Below are 12539 nucleotides of genomic sequence, written 5' to 3'. Positions count from 1 at the left end.
TTTTTGAAACACAGATATTGTTAATGCCTCCAGACATTTTGAATAATTTGAAACATAGCATGATGCTTTCTGGTTTATTGTCTATTGAATCCGTAAAGCTATGTTTCCTCTTTTGGGACAAATTATTATCGCTGCCTGGTTATAATATTTGGTAGGAAATCTATAATTATATCTGTTAGCAAAGAGCTATATTTGTAGCCAAAACAAACAAAATGTAACAAAACTAATGCCATAAAATAACGTGCAACAAACAAGCCGACCCCCCTATCCAGAGCGCTTGCGCGTCCACTGGTGGAGCATTTCCGGTGACGTCGTGCCTCGCCAGCCAATGGAGGACGAGTACAGAGCATTCACTCAGCCAATCAGAGACCACGGTCTGTTTAAAGGTTGTGAACGAGGGGACGTTTGAAATCAAATACACACAGAGTCTGAACGCATCCGCAGCTTTTATTCGTGTGGTTTTTTAAAACTATATTTATTTCTCTAAAACGTCTAAAAAGGACTGGGATAGGGTGGAAACGTGAAGTTCGTTGTATCTCTACTACGAACTGCGTCTTCTGGCCGACGTAGCTGGTAGGTAGCTGGGCTAACTTTACGTGCTGGAAATCTGCCTCTGACCCTTTTAAATTCTGGATAAATTTTCCGACGGTGGTCGCTGTCGGTCATCGTGCAATAATCTATTTGGGTAAGTGTATGTAAGTCTCATAATTAACATTTTAATGAGTATTTTGTGGGACTTGTTGTGTGCTATGGTTACTAAGCTAATGTTGCCACTGTCTATAGCGATTGGTAGCTAAGCGAGAATGGAGGCTAACTATCGTTTTGCCACCTGAAGTATGTTCGACTTTTCAGTGTTTATGTTCACATTTAGAGATTAGTATGAATATAAGAGCAGCTTTAAGCACATGTGGTAGGCAACGTTGTGGTTAAATTAAGTTTCACCAGCTAACCTACAATTTAGAGAAATACAGGCTAAACCATGTTTAAAAAAAAAAAAAGAGTTTTATTAATAGTGAAATCATATCTCTCCACTCTTTTATTTTTCTTTTCTTCTCAGAGTATGGATTCTTCTGCAATGATCAAGGTGGCCATGGGCACAAAGCTACAAAGGCCTGAAATGAAGGTATTGATCATTTTAATTTGAACTTGACGAGAGATTATTCAGTTTGGTTCAGGGCACAAGAAAAAGACCTCTTTCACTTTAAAAAAAAAAAAAAATAAATAAAAAGATGTTTTCAGTGTTTGGTGTTTCACTTTGATTGCAGTCAAACAGTGATGGGCCGAAGCGTATTCCTGTCTCACAACAGCCACAGAGGATTCAGAAAGCCGTAGTCACACCAACTCCGCATCAGCGAGTCTTGGGTGTGTCAAATGGGCCTCAGCGGGTCCTCGGTGTGTCAAATGGACCGCAACGTGTTCAGCGCCCTGTGAGCCATCAGAAGCCAGTGTCTCATGGCTCTGTTGTTGTGAAGCACACAAACCCTGCTGATCAGAATGTGAATCCTCTAAACCCTGCACCACAACCCAAAACTTTACCCCCGCAAAACCAGCCACAGAAGCAGGTGTCCAGGGTGACGCCGGAGTCAACCAAGCCACCGTCGGAACCAGCAAAGTCGGAGAAGCCTCAAAGTGAGTGGACTTTACTGGACAAACAAATGATTGTTTTATGTCTGTTTTTTGGATTCTAAAACGTGCCTTTTGCTTTTCTTTTTCTTAGCTAAACCAACCAAGAGTGATCACGCACATGTGTCTTCTTCAAAGTATGTCTAAGTGGGATTCTTTACAATATTCATGTAATCCAATAGAAAATTGCAGAATATGTCACCATTATTGTCACACTTTGCTCACACAGGAAACCATGGAGCCTGGAAAACTTTGACATTGGCCGTCCGTTAGGAAAAGGAAAGTTTGGTAATGTCTACCTTGCCAGAGAGCGACAAACAAAGTTCATCCTAGCCCTGAAGGTGCTCTTCAAGAAGCAGCTGGAGAAGGCCGGTGTTGAGCACCAGCTGAGGAGAGAAGTGGAGATCCAGTCTCACCTCAGGTGATGTATCGTTCAGATTGTATCAAATTTAAGAGTCTGAATGATCCGCAAAGCAAACCGGTTAAATTATTTGACATTGTCAGTATGTTTCTGTTTGTATTAGTTCCATTTTTATCGATGAAGTATATTATTCTATATTCATATCGTTAAGAATCAAGAAATTTGATTTCCCATCTGTGCATGCGCACATGGGAAAATTTCCCACGGGATGAATAAAGTATCTAATTTTTCTAATAAATATTTTACTTTAAACCGTTTCAGTGATGCGTTCTTTCAAAGACATAACCATTTCTATGTATTGTCCTCATGAAGGTAAGATTAGTTGCAACTGATATATCACCTCTTAAAATCCTTGGTGTGAAGACCTTCTCTAAACTCAGCAGCTGAGGTGTCCGTTAGGATGAGGCATTTTTTTTTCTTTTTTTTTTTTTTTTGTGAATATCGGTTGTGTGCTTAGACAATTTCTGCGTCTGCGACATACAGGCATCCAAATATCCTGCGACTCTATGGCTACTTCCATGACGCATCGCGTGTATATCTGATCCTCGAGTTTGCGCCCAGAGGAGAGCTGTACAGCGAGCTGCAGCGCTGTGGAAGCTTTCCTGAGGATAGAAGTGCCACAGTAAGTGTCTCACTTTAATGTCGTTGTCTAAAATGTACGATGCAATCAAATGAATACATACATGCCTGGTTTAAAGATGTTTAAATGTATCAAGTGGAAGCAATGATGTTTGTTTGAAACTTTATCCACAAAACTTGATGTCCAGTTGTCTTGTTTGAAGGACTTTAAACTTTAGACTGTCCATGTAGCAAACTTACTACTTCATGTTTCTTATTAGTACATCATGGAGCTAGCAGATGCCCTCAACTATTGCCACACCAAGAAAGTGATTCACAGGGACATCAAACCAGAGAATTTGTTGTTGGGAGCAAATGGGGAGTTGAAGATTGCAGATTTTGGCTGGTCTGTTCACACGCCGTCCTCCAGGTAACCACACGTGAAGCATCTGTAAAGTTGGTTTGTGAAACTGTTGTAATTTTTGAAGAACGAGTTTTGTTTGCATCTCCAGTTCATTTGTTTAGTTGGTGCCTCACTATTGGTTTGTTGTTCGTTGTTCAGGAGATCTACTCTGTGTGGAACGCTGGACTACTTGCCTCCAGAGATGATTGAAGGCAAAACTCATGATGAGAAGGTGGACCTGTGGAGTCTGGGTGTCCTGTGCTACGAATTCCTGGTTGGAAAACCCCCTTTTGAAGCAAAAACTCACGACGAGACATACCGCAAGATATCAAGGGTACTACACTCCATCAACAGGCTTTTACACTGATCAGGCATAACATTACAATATTGTGTAGGTCTCCCTTGTGCCTCAAACAGTTGTGACTCATCAGAGAACGGACATGGGTCTTCTGAGGGTGTCCTGTGGTGTCTGGTAACAGGATGTTGTTAGTGGGGGCCTTTGGGTCCTATGGGTTTAGGGGAGGGACCTCTCTGGATCATCCCACAGATACTTTGACCAGTTTGGGATCTAGTGAATTTAGAGTCCAGGTCAACACCTTGTGCTGCATCCTGCTGGGGATGGCTGCTGCCATCAAAGAGTGTCATTGCTGTGGGGTTGGGGTGTCTGGTCTGGTCTAGGTGGGTGGCACATGTCTAAATAACGTCCAAATGGATGCCAGATTCATACGTTCATCACAAGATGGTCAGTGATATATGACTGTATGTTACAATGCATGTTCAATCTTAGTCAACATTGGTTGGTTTTTCAACTTTTTGGTTGGACAATTTAAACCTGATACAGTATAGAAATATTTTTTGTGAATTAACATATTTACTTTTCTGTTGTCTTACCTTATTTTATTCTATAACACCTAACTTAAGTCATGTGAAAAGTCTGATCTGTTATTTACTTTATTTCATTATGTTATGCCTGATTGTGCCATTTCGCTGCTCATTAGTGGTACATGATATTGAATCTTTGTTTCCTGTCATCCAGGTGGAGTACACCTACCCTGCACAGAGCAACTTCAGTGCTGGAGCTAAAGACTTGGTTGCCAGGCTGCTGAAGCACAATCCTATGCACAGACTTCCCATCCAGGGAGTCCTGACTCACCCCTGGGTAGTCGAGTCCTCGACCAAAGTGCCGACAACTATGAACAACAGCGAAGAGCCCAGTCGGTGATTGCTCTTACTACTGAGGGTTGTACATGAGAGTATTGCAGAACACGGACTTGGCGTACGTGTGGGACAAAAATCTGCTTCTATCGCTGGGGTGACAACATCATTTCTTCATGTGGATGGTTTCCATCTGCAGATATATTTGAGCCACTTGATTTATATTTGTCGTCTTTTTATCCTTTGACTTTCCTGTCTTACCAGTTTACAGAACCCCTAAAAGGTCACGGTGGGGGACTCGTATAGTGCTCCATTGAAATTTCTTTTACAGTCCCTCTGATCCAGACTGAAGTTAAGAGACTAGAAAAAGGGAGAGAGATTATCTGGCACTACATGTGATGCTTTTTATTTTCAAAGGCCGATCATATGCATAGTGTAGCTGCTCTGTTTGGCTGTGGCTGTATATATGGTTATTGTTCGGTCTTCAGCTGCTGTCGTAGTTCAGTATGTTCTTATGGATGTGTCCAGCTCTGGTACTATTACAACACTGTCTGTAAAAAGCTATTGAAACAACTCTTGTTTTCCTTCTAAATGTAAATGCAGACTTGCGCAGCCACACCGTGACTCTTCAGGGGCTCTGTACCAGTGACTTCCTGTTGACTGTAAATATTTCACTTTTTTTCCTTTCTTTCTTTTATTTGCATAATTAGGCGAATTTGTATGGAATGTATCTAAAGTGTCATCGAGTTGAGGTAAATTATCTTTCACTTTGAATTTAACCAGTATGTCTTTATGTGTTCGTCTTGTTTGCATTTCAAATTCTCTTACTTGTCTCGATTACTTGGTAAACCAGACTTTGCACTGCATGAATGCCTGATGAGGGAAATGATTCTATCACCTTGAAAGTACTGTTTTATCAATAGCCTCTAAGTGGGGTGTACAGTCAGCAGATGGCGCTAGAAAACCACTGGAACTGGGATAATGTTACAGGTTTGAATGAAAGTGATTTTCTGCTTGTAAAATAAAATATTGAATTAAAAGGCTACTATGAGAGGTGCTGTTTAATGTGTATTACAGGTGGATGTGATGTGATGAGTTTGCATGGTAAATCTGAGAATCTCTTTTAATTGGTGTCTATTTTCACCTTAAACAATATTGAGACTATACTGCTATTTTTTGTAGCTGTTACGTCTAATTAGAGGAACCAATGTTAGGGGGAGTAGTGATGCAAAGTATATTTATTTAAGGTCCTCTGTATGTGTATATCTATATATAGTATAGGTGTGTGTGTTTGTGTGTATAATACACACTCACACACAACCAAAGTAGTACTGTCGGAGAATAAAACACAATGCTAATTGCCTCAGGGGTGATTGTAAATCGTTTGTCCAAGCTAGTTTTCTTTCTCATTGCTTTATGCAGTTGACGTCCCTCTCCACTAGGTGGCTCCCCAGGAAAGATAATGAACATGCAGGTCTTGTAACAGGAGCAAAATCATTATGGCTCGATTGTTTGAACCGAAATGTATTTTAATATACACATTTTACGCGTGAAGGTGCTTAAAATTTGTTTATATGTATATTTGTATTCCTGAATGGTTGAAAGGAAGTATTGGTGGACGATTCCCAAATAACAGGACGGATTTTTCTAGATTAGCTATTTTTTCTTTTCTGTTTTTGCATATTTAACTATGACCAAATAATTGAAGGTATAGTCGATCTACCTTTGACATGCATTTATAGCTGTTAATCCTTTGAGAAATGTCAATCCCTCCCCTTGTTTTTGCGACTCCATCCATATCAGTCTCCCTGCGCACCCCTGGGATTTATACAGACCTTTAGACGAGTTCACTCACAAATGAAATTGTTTGCCCAGATGTTCCCTGAAATCAACAGAGTGGATGAACAGGTCGGCCATGAGGCCTTACGCATGTGCCTGCAGCAGAAAGGCTGTCGAAATGCTTGTTTTATTTAAGCAGGAATGTGAGGCCTAGTGGAAAACATGCTCCGAGTCTCTCTGCAGACGCAGTCTGGAATAAATACAGCAGACTTTGTAATCGGATTTTGAGCAGACACATCGGATTTTGAACCCCACCCAATCCTCACATAAACCCGAGACCCACATATTCTCTGGTTATTTTTTTTTCTTCTTCTTTCCAAACCACAGGCCCGCACAGCCTAAAATAAGTATGAAAGCGACTATCAGTCATTTTCTATCTTTTATTATAGAGAAAAAAAAAATACATGTTCTGACCGTTTTTCGTTTTACATAAAACCACACACATTTTTACAATATAATTTCACGTAGTTCTTTATTCTTTAATATTAATTTCACGATATATGATAACGACTTTGAGATATACATTCCATCTTTTTGAAACCACAATAACACACTACACATACGGTTTTATAACATTTCCACAGGACCCATTGGATTGCACAGAATGAAAAATGTCTGTATGCACATTTTCCTCTTTAATGATCTCTCTTTTTTTCTTTAGATTTCCAGACACCGAATTTCAAACACAGGCCGCTTGTGTGTGTTATTATTATTATTTTATGTGTTGAAATTGAGTGCAATTTAGCTTCATTTTAGGGGTCCACATGCGGCTATAATTTTAGCCTGTATGTGGGAGTGAATTCTGTTTTGCCGATTGAAAAGTTCAATAAAATAAATGTCATTTTTTTAAAAAAAAAGAAAAAAAGGCCTAAGCATTGACACGTCCGCGCGGTTTTCTTTTTTTTTTCCCACTTCCCAGTTTCATTGTGTGTCTGAAATATCATACATTCAATGCATAGTTTGTATAGCTGCTGTGTACTGTCTGATAGTTTGCATTACCAGTATTTTTTAAATCTATCGGGTTAGGTCCAATTTTCTAATTTTTCTAACAAAAACGTTGGTATTCTTTTAAATATTCCTAAATGCATCCATGTCTTTCTATTGGTTATTGCCATTGTGTTATTTTTTGTCAGGCTTTTTCTTGGTTCAGCGCCACATTCACATATTGATTCATATTGCAAATTACCCACAGAAGAAATTTCTCTTTCTTTTTTTTTTGTATTTGCCCTTTTAAAATAATCGTCAGTAAATCGTGTCGGTCCATCACAAACTAGAGCGTTACATGAAGTGAAGTCTCGTGTGGGGAAGCACCACAAGAGCGACGAAGAGGCAAAGCTGCCCCCCATTTTGCAATTTTAGTTTAAGGTCAATGTTGTAAACGTTTACTCCACTGGAAAACATGTGTGTGTACTTTCCTTAACATATTTTTTCGTTGCCCTTACAGTGTGCTGTGGACGCCTCAGATTCCCTCACTGCCACCGACCATGTGTGTGAATTGATGTGAGTACTGTATGAATGCGAAAATGTCCGCATGTGCTCCGTGCGCGCTTTTACGCATGAATTAAGCAAGGGGGCAGCGCGCACAGACAAGTGGTGTGTTTTACTTTTCACTTTTTCACTAAATGGGGGGATTTGCCGTTAACATCTATAGTTCCAGCGACGACTTGCATCTACTCTTCTATGTTATATTTGAAAGCCTCTATGAGCCCCTCCATTGAGTGGATGAAACCGGATATGCTGCATATACCTCCTATTACAAAGATGGCGACGTCAAAGAAAACCTGGTGCCATAGCAGCTTTCTCCATAAAAGCTTGAGGTGGAAGAGGCTGGGAAGCAGAAAGCAGAGGCCTGCGCCCGTCAGGCTGCCGGTGAGGCCCATGAGGAGGGCGAAGTGTGGCACATAGATCGCCATGAGCAAGGTGAACACAACAAGGCTACATCGGAGAGTGAGTCCCCAGGATTTTAGGCGTCCATCGCCTCCGTAGCAATCTGGAAAGTACGCACGTCCCCCATCCTGGAAAAACGACTTTTCTAATACCTCGACAGCAGCGAAAAACGGCAGCGGATACGACAGCAAAGCTTTGGCCACGAGGAAGAGGTTGACGACAGCTCGGATGGTCGAGGGCAGGTTGTCTGTGATGACCTCCTTGGTCGCGTCAGCCCAGGTCAAGTAGGCCACCAAGGCGAACAGGCCCTTGAGGATACAGGCAGCGATGTGAGTCCAGTTCATCATGCAGTGGAACTCGCTGGGTTTCTGCATGTTCCCCTCCAGAGACGGCAGGAAGATCTGCGAGGTGTAGCTGAACACGATAATCCCAATGGAGATGGGGAACTTCTTGACATCGATGTAAAACTTGACCTTGTCCCAGGCCCAGTCCCTCGCCCTGGAGAGGCAGTACGCAATCACCAGGACGTTGATGACAAAGTGGGCCATCGTACACAGCAAGCTGAACTTGGAGACGGCTTTCAGGTTCTTCAGGAAGGCGCAGGGGAGCAGAGCGGCGGTGGCGATGATGGCCCAAGACTTCTGGGAAATTGGCATGCTGGGGAAGCTGTTGTACATGAGATTACCGCTGACCACCACGTAGAGGATGCAGGTCATCACTAACTCTATGATTTGGGCTACATTCACGACATGGCCACCCAAAGATGGGAATCTGGGCGCGCAGCAGGCGTTGGCAATGTCCACATAGGAGTCCCTCACACGGACGAGCTGCCCGTCTTCATCCTCCTCGTACAGGCAAGAAATGAGGATTTTCCCCGTGTAACAGCACACCACGGCGGCGAAAATAATGAGAAACAGTCCGAGGTATCCTCCGTGCAGGATGGCGTAGGGAAGGCCGAGAACGAACATCCCCTAGACACACAGAAAAAGAAAACATATTGTGCCTGAGTTAAAAGTGCTGAATTATGCTCATTAAATAAAACGTAAATACTTTTTTTTTACATTTTATTTTTTATTGAAGTGGTTAAATTGTATTTTTAATTTGTTCTTTGGGGCTGCTTGGCGTGACTCTTCAATGAATGTGACTCCCGTTTTTTTTTTTTTTTATTGTGATGGGTTTTCCACTTCGCTTTGAGCGCATCCGCCCGCCTCTGACGTCATCACGGGCTGAAGGAGACACAGTGTGACGTCAGGGCGACTGCCGTGACCACAGCCCCTGATAAGACATGAAAAGCATTGCGTCTAGGGAGGTTTGTCGCATAGCCTCTACACACAGACTCCACTCTCCTGCAAATACCCCCGCAAGAAGTGAAGACCCACCTCACATGCAAAAAATGGACTTTACATATATTTCTAATTTTAGTTTTGTTTTCAAGACAGTTTGGGAAAATATGTGTGTTTTATGCACAATTATTATTTGTTGCGTAAAACTTCACATAACTAATATTGGTTATTAATGTAGATACATTTAACCTTTATAACAATCCCACAGTATTATTTATAAAATTCTTCCTTTAAACCCAAAGCCTAGAAACTGCTTTCTTTTTCCGTTTTGTCATCACCGTGCGGAGTATGATGTGCACACTTATCAGAGACGTGCATCGGTGACACTGGACATCACTACAGACAAAGAATGTGTGTTGAGGGGAGGAGGGAGGAGGGAGGAGGAGGAGGGGGTGGGGGGCACAAGGCATCAACTGCCTCCCTTTTTTCAGCGCATTGTAACGCACAAGCGGTTCTGAAAATCTCTGCACTGCTCTGGTAAGAGGTCACGGACATTACACTACTTTAATAACAGATAAAAACAATTAGGCAGACTATATTCCGCACACTATATGAAGCAGAAACTTGTCAAAGTTCCTAGAAAGCCTGGTGGTTTTTCGTTTATACATGGGCATTTTAATGAACCTTTTACGCGGACGCAGGTGTGCATGTAGAATTTCACAGTTGCTCCGTAGACGGCTCGGCCAATTAGAACCGAGCGCCGGAACCGCCCGTTTATAATCCCGTGAAGCGCATCTTTACCTGGATTGCGTTCGTGACGTTCCAGCCCGCCTCCCAAGCGGTGATTTTTGGTCTGACTTCAGTCAACTCGTTCGTCGGACCCCCGTCCTTTGAGGCAGAGTGCGGTGGACCGGTGCCGTCCCTCTGGTAGTGGCTGTCCCCCTCCAGCGCGTCCCCGTCTCCGCTGCCCTCGCCTCCCATCTCATCGGTTGTCAAAATGTCCATCTGCATGCCTTGCCGGTGGTCGTAGTCCAGGTCATCACAGGCGGCGAAGCCGAGAGCCTCTTCGTCGGTGGCGGCCTGGAACCCCATCCTAGCGAACATCCCGCTCACCTTTGCCTGGGATTTGTTGGACACAGTCGTGGCTGCATTTGTCAGTTTATTAGAAAGCTTGCTTCTGATTAAGGTCGCCATTTTTCGATCCTCTCTCGACTCTCAACTGTCTGCAGCTTAATTGATGTTCTTCTCCTCCAGTCAGTAAAAAATGAGGCTACTTTGGATTGCTGCTCTTGATTCTCTGCATTAGATAAAGCCACGAGAGAAAAGCGCAAGTTTTTGTTTCAAGACACCGACGGTTTTTCAGTTGCTATCTCCACTTCTTGTTCAGTGTACGCCTGCTGCTCTTGATTATCCCCGGGTTCATGTCACCTTCAGACGCCACCGGTCCGTTTCTGCATCTTGGCACTGCGCTCTGACGCTCGACGAGTAGCGCACCTTTTCAGTCTCTGAGGCAGTTCGGCGCTGTGCGCAAAAGCTTTACGCACGACTGAAGGCGAGCCACAGGTTTCCACGGGGCCTGTAATATCGCTTTCTTTTGGGGTATAAGGTGGCACACAACGTTTCCAGCAGTTGCCCGTCGGTTTTCAGGTGCCTTTACTGATGCCAATGCGGTACCGTGGAGCCCGGGGGGGAAGGCAGGGAGGAGACACGTGTCCTCATCAGCCTGCCAATGCAAAGCACGTCTCCAGCCCTCCCAGTTCCCCACCAGGAGAAAACGGGAGAGATTTGCTGCATTTCTAGGGGAGGTGCTTGCAGTACCCCCACCTTTCCTCCCCCACCCCATAATCTATAATACCTCATCGTAACATCCAATGACATTCCGGGGGCCTCAAATCTTGCATAACTTTACGCGTATAAAAGGAGCCTGAACACTGACGAAGACCCCAAATCTTTGGATCAGATTATATAACACACAAATATAGGATCGGTTCATTAAAAATGTCGCGCCATCCATTTCTTTTTAAGAGAAGAGGACACGGAGCATCAAAATAATAACCAAAAAATATTTCTGGAATTACGCGAATCGGGTTTAATATGCGCGTTGGGTTGGTTTGATTTTCAAGGGAAAAAATACATTTTTTGTGCTTTTTTTGCTTTGCCAAACTGTGGTAAGATCCAGAAATCGAGACGACCCAATTCACTTTGGCAAAATAAATGTAGCATTTATAAATGTAGCCATTTATTTTGTATGAACCGAAACGAAACTTTGATTTCATTCCACCGGCTCTGTTGTCAGAAGCCTTCATTGAGGATGCTCATTCATTCACTCATTCATGATCTTGAGTGTGTCTGTGAAAATGATGTGACAGTCCGACCCGTGGCGGTGCTCCCGTTGAGTAAAAAAAAAAAAATGCTTTTTATGGAAGAAGAAAATTAATTTAGGTCAATTTAAAAAGAAACGTTGACAGATCATGTGTACCATTTTTTCTCAGTAATTTATATCCTATCTAAGTCCTTTAAATCCTTGCTAAATGATACAGTCATGCAATTAAATTACATTGTCCAAATATCATATTTATTTTTATTCATCCATTTAGCTGCATTTGAAGTCATTTTCTTGTTTTATTAATAAGTGAATTAGCAACACAGGCCCAAATAGCTGTAAAACGTTTGTTGACACTCTCTTGTCACTAGGACTTTGTTTTCGGCGTTTCCTCGGGCTGCAGTATCAGAGTTCATCACCATGATACAAAGCAGCGGCCTAGTTCGGCACACTAAGCCTGTACTCACACACACTATGCTCTAACGCGGTCTGTATCTGCTGTATCCATCCAGGGAGGGGACATAACGCGGCCTGTTAAACGCTCTGAGTCTGGTTGCTTCAATAGGCTGTAACCCGCAGCAATGCAGTGACATGACAGAAAAATACATGATCTCCAACTGGTGATCACAATACAGCAAACACAAACCAAGAACAGCAAGCCAATGCTTTTTGTTTTGTCTGTATATCAAATTAGAATGAGAGGCTCCTGGATTAATGTAGGGTTTAAAAGAGAACAACCTCACGCCTCCACAAAATACCACAAACACCTTTCTGTGTTACTTTGGCTTCACGAAAATACAGGTTAAGATATTTAACCCTGTGAAGTCATTCAAGCATGATCCGAATTTAAAACGTGTCACTGCCTGGCGATTGTGCACAGCACAGTCTTGTATGCAAACAAAAAGACATCAAAAACCATCGTATTATTGTTCAGTTTTTAAGCGGATTGAATGGTTTGGCACTGAATCAAACCCAAATCCAAACTGCATCACGACGATCTCACCGACAGGCTCACAAAGAGGAACACAGGCCGAGGTTTATCAGGCC

At 42.6% G+C, this 12539-nt stretch overlaps 2 protein-coding genes across 2 annotated transcripts; one reads left to right on the top strand and one right to left on the bottom strand.

The window, feature by feature from the left end:
• The first annotated feature begins 381 nt into the window (after positions 1-381).
• aurka (aurora kinase A) lies at positions 382-5208 on the top strand. The gene is made up of 9 exons (XM_047582032.1): positions 382-685; positions 1058-1123; positions 1266-1629; positions 1718-1760; positions 1853-2044; positions 2528-2666; positions 2884-3032; positions 3165-3339; positions 4042-5208. Exons 2-9 carry the CDS (start codon positions 1061-1063, stop codon positions 4225-4227), a joined length of 1311 nt encoding a protein of 436 aa, XP_047437988.1. The 5' UTR covers positions 382-685; positions 1058-1060; the 3' UTR covers positions 4228-5208.
• Positions 5209-6365: 1157 nt separating this feature from the next.
• slc32a1 (solute carrier family 32 member 1) lies at positions 6366-10945 on the bottom strand. Its single transcript, XM_047583643.1, has 2 exons — positions 9971-10945; positions 6366-8857 (listed from the first exon to the last, which is right to left on the bottom strand). Exons 1-2 carry the CDS (start codon positions 10361-10363, stop codon positions 7670-7672), a joined length of 1581 nt encoding a protein of 526 aa, XP_047439599.1. The 5' UTR covers positions 10364-10945; the 3' UTR covers positions 6366-7669.
• Between the last annotated feature and the right edge of the window lie 1594 nt (positions 10946-12539).

Source organism: Mugil cephalus, chromosome 4, assembly GCF_022458985.1.
Source record: "Mugil cephalus isolate CIBA_MC_2020 chromosome 4, CIBA_Mcephalus_1.1, whole genome shotgun sequence".
Lineage (NCBI taxonomy): Eukaryota > Metazoa > Chordata > Actinopteri > Mugiliformes > Mugilidae > Mugil > Mugil cephalus.
Note: the sequence above shows the minus strand (reverse complement) of the source record. Positions and strands in the feature narration are given on the sequence as shown.

Bases quoted from the DNA above. Each gene is read 5' to 3' on its own strand.
- aurka (XM_047582032.1), top strand. From the start codon at position 1,061: ATGGATTCTTCTGCAATGATCAAGGTGGCCATGGGCACAAAGCTACAA. The intron at 2,667-2,883 runs GTAAGTGTCTCA...GTTTCTTATTAG, and splicing joins CTGAGGATAGAAGTGCCACA to TACATCATGGAGCTAGCAGA. The intron at 3,033-3,164 runs GTAACCACACGT...TTCGTTGTTCAG, and splicing joins GTTCACACGCCGTCCTCCAG to GAGATCTACTCTGTGTGGAA.
- slc32a1 (XM_047583643.1), bottom strand. From the start codon at position 10,363: ATGGCGACCTTAATCAGAAGCAAGCTTTCTAATAAACTGACAAATGCA. The intron at 8,858-9,970 runs GTAAAGATGCGC...CTGTGTGTCTAG, and splicing joins ACGTCACGAACGCAATCCAG to GGGATGTTCGTTCTCGGCCT.